An 18,063-nucleotide genomic window follows, 5' to 3' on the forward strand; every position below is an offset into this window, starting at 1 on the left:
GATGTAAGCCTTAAGTAAGATTGCACACTGCCTAAAACAGAAACTAAATTATTTAAGGATGAAGCTCTTTCCCTTTCATACCAATTCTACTGCTGACATGTTTTGTTATCTTAACTGTGATTTAGTGTGCCAGTGTAGACAAGGAATTATTTGGCTGCATCCAAACATTCCCAAACAATATTACAGACCAAGCACAGATACTGTAACTTCACTTTACCTGATACTGATAAAGGCCCTCAGCCTTTTCATGCCACTACAAATGATTATACACAAGTCAAATAAACAGACTAATTAACACAGCCACTGCACCAATACAACAACGCCTGAATCAGAGAGTAAAAAGAGAAAACTTCTGTATTTCTGGAGTTAGCAGATAAGATGACCTTAAACTAGCTTAACCAAGACAAATCTGAGTTAACAAAGCTGTACTGTGTCCTGTGTGAGAGGACTCAGGTCGAGGACACAGTGTTAGAACACAAAATATGTTTATTTCCACAAGTTTCACTCAACACAAAATAATTTGGCAAGGTATTATACTGGATTACCATACCAGGTAGAACAATTTCCACCAGAATGAATATATCAGAATTATTTGTACAGAAATGCATTTCTGGAAAGATGTTCAAGAAGAGATTACCGTAATTGTCGGGCTATAAGCCGCTACTTTTTGCACAAGCTTTGAACCCTGCGGCTTTTAGTCAGGTGCGGCTTTTCTATGGATTGTCCATGATTTTTGTCATATCGTAAGACGATTTGTTTTGTTTGTTCCGCTGTTGTACGGCACTACGTTGCCTGGCGGAAGAATCGGGGTTCAAGAGTGGTATGTTGGTCACATGTCCATCCGCCAGGCAACATAGTGCCGTACGAAGTAGCGCGAAAAACAAACTTCAAAGTAGCACTACGCGTTCAGCGGGAGACGTGGATGACGAGCGGCGATAAACTTGCAAAAAGCAAGTTGTGCTCAATCCCGGTGGATTCTGACAGCGTGGAAAAGCGTGCAAACATCAACGATCACCAACGGATTTCGAAGGGCTGGACTGCTGCATGATGAAGAGGAGGACACCGCCACGGCCCTTCAGAGGGTGTTCGACTCCGACACTGACAATGACAATGAGGATTATCTTTGGTTTTGAAAGTGACAACGAAGGAAAGAAGCTGAGAGTGGATGACGAAGCCATCCTGAGCCTGTTCGTTTCCGACACTGGGGAAGAGGACTTTGGTGGTTTTAGTGCGCAGGAAGATGGTGGTGAATGACTGACTTTTCTTCTTGTTAAAGCCGTGTCACTGCACCTGAGCCTAAAAGGTAGTCTGAATCTATTTTTCTGGTGTGCTGTAGGTTACTGTTATGTACTACATTTGTTACTCATTTATGAAGCACAGCACATGTGCAAATATGTACCCATAACTTGTTTTTCAAAATATTAATAAAAGGGGTGTGTCTCCAAACAGCCATCTCTTTCCTGACAATTCGCTTTGTGCATATTCTCTTACATATGATAAGTCAATATTGAAACACCTGCGGCTTTTGGTCAGGTGCGGCTAATGTATGTACAAAACAGGATTTTCCCCTGATTTTAGCTTGTGCGGCTAATATTCAGGTGCGCTTTGTAGTCCGGGAAATACGGTAAACAGATTTTAGATTAACTGCTCTCTATATTAGGCACACATTCAATATAAGAGATGGAAAACTGATATAGCTGTTAAGAACTCTGCTCTTATTTTTTGTTTTAATAGCTTCTTGGATGAAACCAAAACTTCCTAGTAAAATACACTGGAGATATTGGCTAAAGGATAACCTTAATATGGAAAAAGAAATCCTGCAAGACTACAACTCAAAACAGATTTGTCAGGAAATGGTTAAGCGACACAAGAAATACAGGTCTTCAGCTATCTTCTGTATTTTTTTCCTCTTTGATTTCTTCTTATTGTTGTTTTTGTTTCTTTTCACGCAGGACTAAACTGGAAAAAACTGTATCTTAAATTGAGGGTTTTTTGTTATTTGTAAGACAGAAATGTTAGAACTGTGGACTTTTTCGTGTTTATGTATTAATGTATAGATATATGCACATATTCTAATTTGTGCAGTATTATATGAATAAACATTAATAAAAAAAGTAAGGTTGTTTTTTTTGTTTGTTTTTTAAGAGTCATTATCATAAAACTGTGTTACTTTTACATCTAAGCCAGTAGTGACTCACCAGCCAGTGATAGAAGACTGCTGCTAGCCGAAGTTTACCATCAATAGCAAGCTTATTTTGGCAGTAGAAAACAAGAAACCCTGGTGCATTCAAAATGAGAGATTGTTTACACAGTCAAAAAAAACAATGAAAAAAGTCACCTTGAAGTTTCAGTTTGTCATAAACTGCTTGAGGAATTTTCCGTACTTCACAAAAATGATTTTCAAAAAAATATTTGTATTTTCCTCAGTAATCATTATGTTTATGTATGCCTGTAAAAATAAACATTTTCAATTAAATGAATTTCTTGCAAAAAAGAGTCATAACTTATATGGAATAATCTCAAACCATAGATGTCAGTGTCACCGAGTCTCTATGCATTACAGCCACACTGAACTTAGGGAAAGTCTCTTCATGCTCACACACTGCCACCCTCAGAGCTGGAAATTTGACAGTACAAGTGCAAAGCTTGTCAGGTCAGCTATATTTGTACAAATGTGCCCTTTGTTGAACAGAAAGTTCAATATATGAGACTTCAGAGGTTGTTCAGAGTTTTTACTCTCATCATTTTCCACCAGTTTTTACCTATTACCAACTTTACCTATTCCTTAAATTCATTACCGAGGAAGATAAAAGCAGCAAATAATGATCATAATGACTGAAGGATCACGTTCTGCTGTTATGACAGTGCTGGCACCCTGTTACTGCGGTATGGTAGCCTCATATGCCCAGCTGAGAGACTGCTGTGTCGCCTCTCACTAACAAAACCTCTGACTCATCACTCTGCTCAGCTTGACTCGTAAATATTACAAAGCGCAAGCCAACATCTAAAAGCACCAAAGTAATACTAAAATACAGGACATTTCTACAACCGCATGAACAAGAGGGTTTGACACAAAATGGCAAAACAAGTTTTTCAGATGACTTAATGTAGAAGATGGAGCGCAGAGTACTGAAGAGTACGGATTCAACCTCAAAACCTGCGCTATCAGAGACTTTTTTATGGATACAATCAATCAGTTTCACATTAAACAAACTCATCATATAACCTCATATTGCAAGTGACTCCAGAGTGAGCAATAACACAGTCATTGTGAAGCAGATCTACTGACACATAATTTCCAGGACATTAAAGACAAGCTGTTGCAATGTAGGATTCTTTTCATTTTAACTGCTATATACACTGTACTTTTTGCCATGGTGTGAACCTTTAAGTGTAATCAAATAAAAAAAAGTTGTCCAAAGGGTGAAGAGGAACAGTGACTAAGGTTGCCAAAGAAAAGTTCAAAACACAGCCCTCTGGCCATTGATTTTCCGATTTGAGGGCTCTACCTGCTCAACCAGAGCTAACATAGATTAATAATTACCAGAGCCTATCTATTGCAGAATTGTGAATCAGAAATGCACAAATTAACTGTTTTGTTTTCCTGCAGTGTAAAATTGTTGCTACACGTCAGTGCACTCTTTACACTGGAAATAATGATCTTGCTCACTACAATGATGAACTGTGGCAAGAGAGAAGTGTTGGGGTGAGTTCAGTACTTATATTGTTCAGAGACGACAGCATTTATCCTGTCAGCATTCTGTAAACCGGCAGCCTCCAACAATGCATGTCAACAGTAACAAACTTACCCTGGGAGATGTTAAGCGAGTTAAGTGAATAAATGTCAAAGATTTACATGATGAATCTACTCAAGAGTGTTTCCAAAATTACATTTATAATTATGTTTTATCCAGTATCAAAGCAGCTGTGTATAAAGGCTTTTATGAATGGCCTACTTTTCTTGTGTACATGCATGGTAATAACACAAACCTGCTGCTTGTCCTTCTTGAGTATTTTCATCTTCTATCCCTTCACAGCATCTGTTAACAGAAAAGATCATAAATCTAATTACTTCCAAAAAAGCACACATTAAAAAAAAAAAGGAAATTTCTGATATCTGTAAGGGGAAAAAAGAAGAGCCACAATATAAAAAGAAAATTAAGATTTTTCAAATCAAAGAAAACAGTGCATATTGGATTTAATCTTACATAATTGTAGTCAAAGTAGAAAGCACTGAAATCTCCCAAAGAACTACACATGTATGTGTATTTAACTCTTATACAACTGTATATAAAGGTACAATAAGTAGTGAGCACACCTTTATAAGAAGAAAATCTGAGACAAATGTTTTCTTGCAGCATCCTTCCAAGTTAATTACACTTGAGTCAGCCACTGAACTACTGCCTCACTAAAGGACACTTGCTTCAGTACAACAGTAAATAGAATAAGTTCTTTAACTGACTCTTCCCTTACAGTTTAAGTTGAAAGAAAAGAAAAAAAATGTTACACCTAAAAACTATATGGACTGTATGAATTTCATGTATCGACTGCTTCGGTATTGTTTGATAACTTTAAAGCACAGTTTTATCTGAGACTAAGTCAATATTGTCTCAGTTTAAGCAGAAATTTTTACAGGTCACTAAAGAAGCTCCATAAACTTCATGTTATACTCCACCCACACTCTCTCTCACACACACACACACACACACACACACACACACTCACACACACACACACGCACGCAGTAAGAGAAGCCCAAACAAGACAAAGGTTTGTTCTGTACATTAAAACAGTGTGCAAAGCAGGGGATGAAAATGTTTCACTGTACCTGCCTTGGTGATGACAAAACCTAATTATTTTACTAAAAGGTCAAGTAAGTTTGACAACATTTCTGTACCGTGTTGTACTTACAAGATGTTAAAGACAGAAGTGTTTAATAATTCAATAGATCACCCACAAAGTATAAAATCTTGATTATTTTCTCATGATTTTCTCGTGTATTTTTATTCTTTTAACATACATGGCAGAGCACAGAGGCAAGTGTTTTAAATCTGGCTTATGTTCATTAATTGTATGGTACAATACAATATTATTATATTTAACCAGAATAGAGTGCCGTTTGTGATTCACATTTGAAATGGCACATTTTGAATGACCTTTATTGACTGCACTCCCATAACCAGGAGTGTCAAGATAGCATATATGGCTATATGATGCATTATATGTCTGCTGTAATATTATATGACTGTGAATCACATTTTCAACAACACAGGGGAAAAAAAGATGATAGAAACGCTGCAGAACAGAAGTTGGAGAGTAACATTGTGTGCTCCCAGCTTTCACTGAGACTCAGAGCCTGCACTGACAAAGTGCAGAAATGATAGTATGAAGTCATTTCAGAATAACTTGAACAGATCATTTTCAGGCCACTGTGCACTACTTCTGTCTCCGTTCCTACAAACCTGTGCAGCAGCATTGCCACGGGGGTTTGTGTATAGCAAAGAAGTGGAGGTGGACAGGACCAAAGATAATACAACTTATTCAACTTCTTGCCTTTGAAAAAGCATCACTGCAACTCATTCAAAATCCCCACGAGTACACCTGCATATCTTTTGAGTAGTTTTATTTTGCTGAAAATCTGCAGTTTGTCCGTGTAGCATGTTAAACAGAAGCCTCTGTCCACTTCATTAAACACACTTGATTCTAAGGAAATACTGTGCTGGGACTGCAACATTTTATTAACAAATGGCTAACATGCTGACTGGTATCTTAATTATGAGGGCACCAAAATAATTAAAGTTCAAATAACATATAGACAGTAAAGGTTCGTAACCGGATACAGCTGAGATATTGACTTTGCACATTAAGTCACAACAAACAAAAGGATATCCATGATCACCAGTAATGATGTGTGACACAGCAAACAGGCTACCTAAAAGCTTTAATATCCAGCTGTTCTAACATTACATGAATGGACAATGTCAACATTACCAGATCATTTTGGTATCCAATTCTCTATCTGGATGTTTCTATATCGTCATCCTTTCAACATCTATTTTCCTCATAAGTACAAGCTTGTTTGCGGCAAACCAATTCTGAGTGACTCACTCTTGAGTCTGCCTGAGCCAATGTGCTCTTTGCAATTGCACGAATGTAAGACCCTTTTCATCATCACAGAAAGCATTAATTCATCAGTACGCACTGAAGATTGCTGTACTGCACTCAACATGTGACAAACTGAAACTTTAAAAACTGCACCTTTACCATATATATATATATATATATATATATATATATATATATATATATATATATATATATATATATATATATATATATATATATATATAGCAGATTATTACAGTCATCTGTAGTCCACTTTAAAGCTGTCCTCATTTTAAAAGAACAGATTACACATACATAATAATATATGTATATCATGAGGCAGAATTTTAAATAATCCAAGTTTCAATTTTCTTTTTCATTGTTTTGATGTTTCATACCATCCATACCACTATTGCTTATGCTAGAACATCAAACGTGTGTGTGTGTGTGTGTGTGTGTGTGTGTGTGTGTGTGTGTGGGTGGGTGGGTGGGTGGGTGGGTGGGGGTGGGGGGGGGGGGGGGGGGGGGGACTTGCTGCATGCAACAGATAGGAAGAATAACTACAATCAAGTTAACAGTAATGACAATTTCGATTTATTTAACATCTAAAGACACAAATGTTTATCTGCAGGCCTGAACGAGCTGTACACCTTAAAGCCAACCAGGACACAGTGGCTTAAAATTTGTATTCTACGCAGAACCATTAGATGTCAAAAGCAAGAGGCAATAAAAGCAAGAGGCAATAAAAAAGGATCAACTAAACGCATACGTAAACTAAAAGAAGTTCAATTTTTTCCTTTTTAAATCCCTCAGGGTTCAGGAAATCAAACTGAACATCTACTGATTATATACCTCATTTTAACAGGTGCAAACTCTGCAAACAACTGCAAACAGTTGTGGGGCAACTATGAATCTGTCAGTCTTCCAATACAAATCCACAACTACATTATACAGCCCACAGTGAAATCACTAAATTATAATTAGTCAATTTGATGTCCCCGGTTGTATGACAAATCGGTCAGATAAGCTCTTACCTTACTACCTTAAAGCCAAAAATGTTAAGTTATTATAAAAATTAGTGAACAGAATTACCCAATAAACTAAAAGGTTTAGTGTTACGGTTATACTAGAGATTGAATATGACTTAAGGCTTCACCACTATGCTAATATAGCACAAAAAAATGAAATAAATATGAAAAAAAAAATGAGCCAGCTGATTAGGCAGAATTGGACTCAAATTATTGTGGGATACATGTTTTGTTTTGGGGGTTTTTCACACTCTGTTGAGATTTACATTCTCCAAGTTACATGGATATTTTTCCAAGCACTCATAGACTAATACAACCTGGATGGTCTGCACCCTGCTGAAAGCCATAGTTTTAAATAGATAATTTTGGGACTCAAAAAAGTCTCAAAAGGCTTCAACAGCACAAACTGTAAAGGGATCCAGTTTAATGATTCAAAGTAGTGAAATGAGGCCTAACAGACACAGGCCCCAGGTACCTGTGTCTGGACACCTATCAATCAAAGCAGTTATGCCCCTAATAGTAATAGTAATAATAATAGGAAGAGGAGGAGGAGGAGGAAGAAGAATTTTGACAGATGAAAATCCACATTTCATGTGGACAAATCTTAATTCTGTTTTGGTCAGCTGCTACAAAAGACATAGCTCTGATGCTTTCAAATTAGGGAACAACAGAAATCTGCACTGGATCCCCAGTTCCTCATTGTGAAAAAAAGTGAAGCATGGCCTTAATGCAACTTAATTTCATTTACAGATAACATCAGAATTCTCCTCAGTTCATTCACCTCTGAGCACAACAATGATAAATATAAACACACGTCAAAGGATTGCTCAGTGCATATTTATGAGTTTAAAACAGTGCAAAGCTATGCATGGCATTTTTTGCGATATGCAAACACAGTAGTAAAACCTGGTTTAAATGGAAACTGCCAATCCTCTACATCAACATAACCATAAAACTAAACAGGAGCACAGTACACTTGGGTGTCCAACTCAAAAAAGGTGTACACAGCACCAGTGCAATAGAAATGACTCAAAGAAAAGAAAAAGATTACCTTGTGCCTCATGTTACAGTATACAGTTCCTTCCATTCAAGTCTTTCAGTGGAAGACAAGAGTATGCCGATTTCTCTACGATATCTCCCAAACACATTTTCTCCACATACCTGAATCAGTTTCTTTTGTTTTTTTTAAAGAAAAGAAAGAATGATGACCAAGAAGGACAGAAAACAAACAACTGATGTAGTGATTTACAACAGCTGAGTTATGAGGAATATTGCTGATTTTAAATTAATAGCATTTTAATCCAGGTAAGATGTTTGTTCCTAGATTTCTTTTCTGGCGAAGGGCCAGATTAACAGGAGAGAGAAAAAAAGGTCAGTTAAAGACTGAAGGTGCCAATAGATGTTTGGACTAACTTAAAAGATAATCAGTGCAGTAAATGCCTTTTTCCCAGCTACTCAATTATGATTTCATTCTTTTAACATATTTAACCTATTGCCTTTTGCTGGAAAGAAAAAAGCAGATTTAGTACAGGTGATATCAATTGCCTGGAACCAGCTCCACTGTGCTTTTCAGAAAGAGCAGGTGCTCCTCATATTTTGAACACAGTGTACATGACATTCAGCAAAATCCACCTTTTGCTGCTTAACACTCTGATGATAAAATGGCATCTGTGGTGCACTACTCTGCAGCAGCAGAAACAGTCAGGTACTCCCACCACCTGCCTCACTGTACCATTAAGGATAACTGCAGTATCTGCAGAAGAAGTTCAGACTCCCCACTGTTTTAAAAGTGGGGAGCCTGAACTCCCCCACTTTCATAATCCTTAAAACAACAAACCATATTTTCTGCTAATTAGATGGTTTAATTGCAAGTGAAGATGACAGTCTGTGATTATTGAGGCACTTAATTTTTGCAGTGCACCTGTCATAAAGATCAGTACAGCATATAATGCAAAGTAAAAGAAATATTAGTTTTGGATGCCCCTTACAGATATGCTACATGTAGCTATTAATAAAGAATGCTATGGTGTTTTTAAATGCCCATCGCACATTGAAAGACTGGACATCCAAGGATCCAAATATCTGGATATGTTTGACAAAGAGGCCTGAAACCTCAAGGTTTCTCATTTATTATAAGCATTTTTGCTTGAAAAATGACAACCAATTACTTTTTTGACAGCTGTACAGCTGTCACATTACCAATAATGCTGATGGACTGAAATACAGAAGAAACACATCAATAAATGTGACTCAAGCATCCCAATAATCCTTAGAGTGCCCCAAAGCACTTGCCTGAGACACTAACACTGGAGTAAGCAGACAGTGAAACCTGAAATGTAGGGCTTGTGTGATGCGTTATGTCTGTCACGTGGGAAGACGGGTCACAAGGGGGCATGGACTGAGTGAACACAGAGGGAAAGTGAAGCAGTATGAAAACAGGAAAATACAGCATACCTCATGACTTCCTCTCTCATTGCTATAAATGACAATATTTGCATATATAAGCAGTTTAGGTAAAATAACAAAAATATAAACTAGCACTCAAATTCATTGTATATTAGCAGTTAACTTAAAAGACCAATGTCAAGAGTTTAATTTTCCTCCACTTTAGCAGCTCGATGATCCAGGTGAGATTACATTATCTCCTGCACACAGACCATAGTATAGATATGACTTAAGTGTGTCGACAGCACACGTCTCTGCCACATGGGACTCAGTTATTTTTGGTGCGAAAAATTTTTGTACTTTCTGTAAATACAAGTACTGCATTATACTGATAAAACTGCAAGTGTGTTGGCCTAAATCTAGTTTAATCTCGACTTGATGCAAAGTCAGGGTTTTTCTTAAATTTAATACACAAAAGCTGAAGCCACTCAGTGTGTAAGCTGTTGTGTTTTTTAGATTTATCACTGACTAGTTTTCTTTTTTTCCTTTCATTTTTTCCTCAAATTTACTGACATATTTAGGCTGACACATAATAACTGTGGATCCTGCTGAAACATTTCAAATTGTTCCCTAACAAATGTTGGAATTCCTGATAGATTTCAACGTGCTCCTTCTGTGCCCAGTGCTGTGTAACGCTCCTAATTTTATAATTGCCTACACAGTCTCCACAACTCTTTAGGAGAAAAGAAAGAAAAAAGGTTAAAAAGAAAAACAATTTAAAAGGCAATAAAGGCCATTGAAATACTGATTTACACAGGACTTATTCTGAGATCTGTTTTTTGTGGGGTGTGGTGGGTAATTTGCTGTAGAATTTTTACTTTGTAAACTGCAGACATGGCAGAGTTGCAAAAGACAAATGACCACAAATGACCTCTGCAATTATTACAACTTACCAGAGGTCCCCAGGTCATCCTAGTTCCATGATATTAGTGCTAATGATTATGACTTAAAAAGGGGGGGGATGTAGAATGTATACCCATTTGTCTCACCAATGGACAAATACCTTCAACTATCACAATGGTAAATTAATGTGCATCTAACACCTTTAAGTGCTGATATGAACCTTATGCAAATGTGTCTGCTGGGCAATGTAGTCCCAGATTTTATGAAGGGAAATTAGACTCCAGAAGGTTGCAGCATTGGGCCTGCTATAACCATATTTAAGTCAAATAGCATAAAGCAAACTATTTTTTTATTAACTAAAGTATTATTTTAAAAACCACATGTAGTTTAATGTCATTGCTTTTTCCAAAGCATTTGAAAATAAGGATTATGAACAAGTATGAACAAGAATTGTCAGTGTGCTTATATGTGGAGAAAATGCAAATACTGAATCATTGATGACGTTTCAACCATTTCAAGATAGCAAATCCTTTAGTGAGCTAAACAGCTCCAGTAACACTTAATTTGGATGAGAGTCAGTTTTATAACACTGTCACTCCATGGAGTAAAAATCACAACTTCAGTAAAAAGACAAAGATGATGTCATGATAGATGCACTGGCACGACATCCAATTTAACAAAAACGTTTTACCTTCTGACAGATTCAATACATTTAAAGTTAAGCTACGCAGCCATTGTACATATCCAGATCTTAGTGCATGTGACAGAACAGAAACAACTTCCTCAACATTACAAATAACTAACAAATGAATGTATGTGCATACTTAGATAATCATAGATGACAGAAAAGTGCATGAAAATGGGAAACAGCAATGTAAAGAAGGTGTAAATTTCTTGTTATAGTTGAAAGGCTGCCCAAAAAAAGAAATAAAAATGAAACAAGTCTAAATGGAAGTCAAAAAGACATCCTGTGGAGGCTTTTCCTTTTTTAAAACTTCTGTGTTACATTCCTTTATCCCTGCACACCTGTCACCCATGAATATTGATGCAAGAGCATGCCGTTTCCAAATATCAAACAACCCTCTACTGCTCACTTATTTTGCAGCCTTATGTGACAGAACTCATATGCAAACACAAACAAGCGCACATGCGTGCACCACAGGGTATGTGAACAACAAAGACTGCATTTGAAATGTAAAAAACACAGAAAACACTTGCATGCAAAAATGTCTCGACTCAGACAGAGCTGTATTGTTACAATATCGTCATAATATGCCACTCACTATATATGGTCTGTTGACTAAAAATATATAATCAGGACAAGTTGAAACACCCTAGGAATTTAATAGTCCAGGCTTGTGTATCAACAGTTTTTTCCTTTTTACAGCTGGCAGTAACAACTTAGGAAGTATGTTATAGTTTGTGCATACTGGTAGGGCTTTGCTTTTAAACTTTCAAATGTTATGATCTGTATCAAGTGTGCATTATATAAGGACATAATTTATTTATACGTTAATTATCCACATAATAGACACAATGACATAATCGTTACAGCCTTTAAATGTGTCACACTGTATTTTTGATCAAAACATTGAAAGTCAAGTTGGAAGACCAGTAAGACAATAGACTCACATTTAATAGAAGACATAAGGGTTGCAGGGATCACAGACACGTTCAATTAACGAGCAGGAGCATTATGTATTTTCTTCTATTTGATCTCAAAAAGCTCCTAAAACAGTCAGTGATCACTGTTGACCTCCCTCGGCTTTTATTACTGCTAATCATTTATTTAAGCTCAGTTTTTAAAACCTTAGGATGTAACTACAGCCCATCCCATGCAGCAGTATATGAATGACTAACCTCGTATTGTGGATGGATTATCTCAGTTGTTCTCCTGGCTGAAGTTTGGTCCTTTTACAGCATCCTGCCATGCGATTACATTTGTTCCTGACCACCGAGAACACTCACGTTAACTTTTATCGAGTGGGAAAAAAGTTAGCTTGTTTATATTATGCTAACATAGCTGTGTCGCTAGCGGTCACGTAGCACATCATTATATACCAGCTAGCCCAACTTCAGTAACCCTACAAACGTCACTGCTGTTTAGTTTTCTGTCTTCATTTATGCTGGAAGTGATAGCAGAGCTGTACGTTTTAATTTGTTTCCAAAACCCTGCAGTCAGGACATGCTATATTGTATTTAGATAGAAGCTAGCGAGCTAACTCCCTGCTAACTTCTAACTCCGTTAAATGTCATAAATTCCGTTTTCATGGATGACTGGATGTTAAACTCAATTGTTACACCTGGTAGAGCAGAACGCTGATCATTTTATTAAAGATGAAAGACTTTAGACAGTTTTTCAACTCTCAGTAATGCCATAGTGATCGTTTGATACAGTGGGGCAAAAAAGTATTTAGTCAGCCACCGATTGTGCAAGTTCCCCCACCTAAAATGATGACAGAGGTCAGTAATTTGCACCAGAGGTACACTTCAACTGTGAGAGACAGAATGTGAAAAAAAAAAAAAAAAAATCCATGAATCCACATGGTAGGATTTGTAAAGAATTTATTCGTAAATCAGGGTGGAAAACAAGTATTTGGTCAATAACAAAAATACAACTCAATACTTTGTAACATAACCTTTGTTGGCAATAACAGAGGTCAAACGTTTACTATAGGTCTTTACCAGGTTTGCACACACAGTAGCTGGTATTTTGGCCCATTCCTCCATGCAGATCTTCTCGAGAGCAGTGATGTTTTGGGGCTGTCGCCGAGCAACACGGACTTTCAACTCCCGCCACAGATTTTCTATGGGGTTGAGGTCTGGAGACTGGCTAGGCCACTCCAGGACTTTCAAATGCTTCTTACGGAGCCACTCCTTTGTTGCCCGGGCGGTGTGTTTTGGATCATTGTCATGTTGGAAGACCCAGCCTCGTTTCATCTTCAAAGTTCTCACTGATGGAAGGAGGTTTTGGCTCAAAATCTCACGATACATGGCCCCATTCATTCTGTCCTTAACACGGATCAGTCGTCCTGTCCCCTTGGCAGAAAAACAGCCCCATAGCATGATGTTCCCACCCCCATGCTTCACAGTAGGTATGGTGTTCTTGGGATGCAACTCAGTATTCTTCTTCCTCCAAACACGACGAGTTGAGTTTATACCAAAAAGTTCTACTTTGGTTTCATCTGACCACATGACATTCTCCCAATCCTCTGCTGTATCATCCATGTGCTCTCTGGCAAACTTCAGACGGGCCTGGACATGCACTGGCTTCAGCAGCGGAACACGTCTGGCACTGCGGGATTTGATTCCCTGCCGTTGTAGTGTGTTACTGATGGTGACCTTTGTTACTTTGGTCCCAGCTCTCTGCAGGTCATTCACCAGGTCCCCCCGTGTGGTTCTGGGATCTTTGCTCACCGTTCTCATGATCAGTTTGACCCCACGGGATGAGATCTTGCGTGGAGCCCCAGATCGAGGGAGATTATCAGTGGTCTTGTATGTCTTCCATTTTCTGATGATTGCTCCCACAGTTGATTTTTTCACACCAAGCTGCTTGCCTATTGTAGATTCACTCTTCCCAGTCTGGTGCAGGTCTACAATACTTTTCCTGGTGTCCTTCGAAAGCTCTTTGGTCTTGGCCATGGCGGCGTTTGGAGTCTGACTGTTTGAGGCTGTGGACAGGTGTCTTTTATACAGATGATGAGTTCAAACAGGTGCCATTCATACAGGTAACGAGTGGGGGACAGAAAAGCTTCTTACAGAAGACGTTACAGGTAGAGCAGGGCGATATGGCCAAAAATATTTATCACGATATATATTTGAAAATTTGCGATAACGATATAACTGACGATATAATTGATGCGAGACAAAATACAACTCCACAACATTACTAGCGCAAAAAGACAACCTTCCATTTATTTTCACTTAAACAAGAAGCTGGTTTTTATGTACATTAAAACCTTTATAAAAATGTAACAGTGCAAATGCAAATTCCTTGCTGAAAGTTTAACCAAAAGGCATTTCCAGTAGAAATGGGGCTGACATATCCTGAGCATAACCATGTATAATATCCACTGAAGTTAAAAAGAGGTGCTTTGCAACATTAAACTGCAGTGTGCAGTACGTATTTTTCAGACCATAAGGTGCACGGGATTATAAGACACATTAAGCAAAACAAAGCAGTCAGATAAATCAAACTTTATTAAACTCATTCTTCTTGCTTCCTCCACTTCTGTACCATTGATTCATTAATGTTGAATTCTCTGGCAGCTGCTCTATTCCCATGTTTTTGCAGTATATTAATGACTAACCTTGTATTGTGGATGGATTATCTCAGTTGTTCTCCTGACTGAAGTTTGGTCCGTTTACAGCATCCTGCCATGTGATTGCATTTGTCTCTAATTATCAGGAACTTTAACGTTAACTTTTATAAGTGGAAAAGTGTTAGTGTTCGTCCTCCAGCTTCACTGTTTATGTTATGCTAACATAGCTGTGTCGCTAGCGATCACGTAGCACATCATTATATACCAGCTAGCCCAACTTCAGTAACCCTACAAACGTCACTGCTGTTTAGTTTCCTGTCTTCATTTATGTTGGAAGTGATAGCAGAGCTGTACGTTTGAATTTTTTCAGAAATCTCTCAGTCAGAACATGCCATATCATGCTTAGGTAACTAGCGAAACTAGCGAGCTAACTTCCGCTAGCTTCCTGCTAACTTCTAACTCCGTTAAATGTAATAAATTTTGTTTTCATGGATGCCTGGAAGTTAAACTTCATAGTTACACCTGGTAAAGCAGCAATGCTGATCATTTTATTAAAGATGAAAGAATTTAGACAGTTTTTAACTCTCAGTGATGCTGCAGTGTTCGTTTGACCTGAAGATACGGAGTTTAGGACCCGGATTACTCCCAGATTTAAGAGCATCTTAGTCCGACAAATACGACAATAACAACGGCCGCTTGCATGTTCTGCAAAAAATGTGCTTTGTCGTGTATCTGACGGACAAACACCAAACCAGTTCCACATCACTGAAGTTGCACCATTTTTACAAACCAATTCTGGTTCATCTGTTTCACTCAACAATCGGCCATGTGCGTATGAAAACAAAGGCACTGCGCATGCGCGTTTTACTCATATTCTATCGCGATATTTCATTTTCCTATCTTTGCCTAACATTATACCGGTATTACCGTGAACGGTATAATATGGCCCAGCCCTAGTTACAGGTCTGTGAGAGCCAGAGATTTTCCTTGTTTGAGGTGACCAAATACTTATTTTCCACCCTAATTTACGAATAAATTCTTTACAAATCCTACCATGTGAATTCATGGATTTTTTTTTTCACATTCTGTCTCTCACAGTTGAAGTGTACCTCTGGTGCAAATTACTGACCTCTGTCATCATTTTAAGTGGGGGAACTTGCACAATCGGTGGCTGACTAAATACTTTTTTGCCCCACTGTATATGGACCTGTAGCGGAGTTTAGGTCCAGACACGGCTATTGACGTCAGACTGAACAACCGGATGTGTGTGTGCCTGTGTTCTCTATGAAAATGCAAATATTAAAATACATAAATTATACATTAAAAATTATATATATGAAAAATTTTGTCCAAACTCTAATGTAATGACTTTATTTTAAGTCATTTTTAACCAAATATGACAAAAAGAAGTTTACATTTCAGGCCACTGTAAAAACGTCTCCGTTTGCTTTTAGAAATTTTATCCAAATATTAACTGAGAAATTAATCAATAAAAGACAATAGATTTTTTTTCCTCCTCCCACTCAGTAACTACCCTTTTTCCAGTAACTGTTTTACCTGTGAAATTATCTCTATAAGGAAACGGCTCTAGGATTTTCATTTTACAACCTTAAAAAGTGGGTGTTAGGGCAGACTTATTCTAAAGCAACAGACAGAAATCCTACCAGGCCATCTCAGTGGAGAGACCCATTCTTTCTTCAGTGACCTTATTCCCGTCACTCAGTCACTTGCCCTTGCACAAAAGAGCAGAAGAGCCATACTGTTGCTGAGTCTGAGAATCATCAGGAGACAACTCGCTAGAGGGATGAAGAGGAGCAGCCGGCTGTGCTAAATCAGAACCAAATTTCAGCCCCGTTTTCCCAAACGTGTGTGTGTGTGTGTGTGCTAGCTTGCACAAAGAGCGGAGCGCGCCTTAAAAATGGAACACAGCTCCTCCTCACTCCATCCCTGCTTCAGCTGTTCGACGCTTCCACGAGGGAACAAACAAAGCAGCGGACAATGGTGTCAGAGGGAGCCCTGTTTAGATTCATCTTTCTCGGTTAATTACTTATCACCTCTAAATCTTAAACCCTGCTGCTGATGACACAGTTTTCATCTTTCCTTGTGCCAAGTATCCAGCCTACCTAATCTGCTATAGTGTTGTGGCATTGACATGAGCCACACATCAGAGCGCACCATTGTGTGCTATATTTAAGGTCACAAGTGAATCCCGCCTACCTTCTCCACCCAGTGAACGACATGACCATACAGCCGCTCACTAACTTACAGCATTTTACACTGAAGACTTGAGTATTGTATTACAGGCATATAATCAATGTCTATTCCTCTATTTTTATTGGTTTTATTTATCCCTGTTTATACCCTGTGATGTGTACTCTGAAATTCCTGAATGATCTTTTTCTACATTGTCTTTTAATAAAAGTTTTCATATCAGCTCACATATGTCGACATAAAAACTGATGCTAACTGATGCTAGTTTAACAAACTTTTTTTTTTTTTTTTTAATCGTTAGGAGAAAAATCATAATATACTTGACAATCTAAATATATGCTCTTGTTAATCCAGTTATGATGAGACATAATGACCTAAATAAATCAAAATCCAACTTCCACTACCAATACATTGGAATTTCTCATATGGATGCTTTAACAGCTGAACAGATTTCACAAGGATTACCATCACCATAATTTTAATGCTACACCAAACTCTCATGTGAATGCATAGCTGCCTTCTCACCCAAATGCAAAATGCAAAGTGGGATAATCGAGAGAAGACAGTGTTGCATTTCCTCTGAGGTGCTGACTCACACTAACTGAGATGCATATCGTACAATCAGTTGATCAGTTTAAATCTAATTTCTTCTGTCTCCATCCACAGAAGTGATAAACTGAAACACTAGCACATAAACTGCCCCTTAAACAACAATAAATAAGCACACCAGGAGAAAGCTGAACATAATGAAGAAATTTAATTTATCCTGTCATTTCTTCATAACTATAATAACATAATATTTATAATCACAAGCTTTAAAACTCTTTAATAAGAGTTTAATAAGGAACATGTTATACACGTTACATGGACAGCTGATCAATTTTATGGTTGGTTTAATTTAAATGGTTCAACTGAGTAGTAAACCATCAATACAGGTTTACTGTAAACATCTCAGAGTGCAACAAAGATATCTGACGGCACCATATGCCTCAATGGTGTGGAACACTTCTTTAAGATTAGATATAACACACAGAACCATGTAATGTGTATTACAATCGAAAGGTTTTAAATTACTTGACATCCTTGCATTTTTCCTTTTAGGTGCCAACATAGTACATGCAAATGATCAACCAAAGGTTGTTCTGAAAAGCTGATTTCCTCCAAAGATT

At 37.7% G+C, this 18,063-nt stretch overlaps 1 protein-coding gene across 6 annotated transcripts in view; it reads right to left on the bottom strand.

Moving 5' to 3' along the window:
* The window catches only part of chd6 (chromodomain helicase DNA binding protein 6), a 98,185-nt gene that overhangs the window by 67,893 nt on the left and 12,229 nt on the right, over positions 1 to 18,063 (bottom strand). For all 6 annotated transcript variants that reach the window (XM_085274703.1, XM_085274704.1, XM_085274708.1 and 3 more), the window contains exon 2: positions 3,991 to 4,040. In XM_085274703.1, coding sequence (XP_085130829.1) covers positions 3,991 to 4,020 — 30 coding nt within the window. In that variant the 5' untranslated portion in view covers positions 4,021 to 4,040. The remainder of the gene's footprint in view (positions 1 to 3,990; positions 4,041 to 18,063) is intronic.

Source organism: Mchenga conophoros, linkage group LG5, assembly GCF_057382185.1.
Source record: "Mchenga conophoros isolate Kocher_MC1m ecotype Shallow Benthic linkage group LG5, M_conophoros_male_GT1.1, whole genome shotgun sequence".
Taxonomy (NCBI): Eukaryota; Metazoa; Chordata; class Actinopteri; order Cichliformes; family Cichlidae; genus Mchenga; species Mchenga conophoros.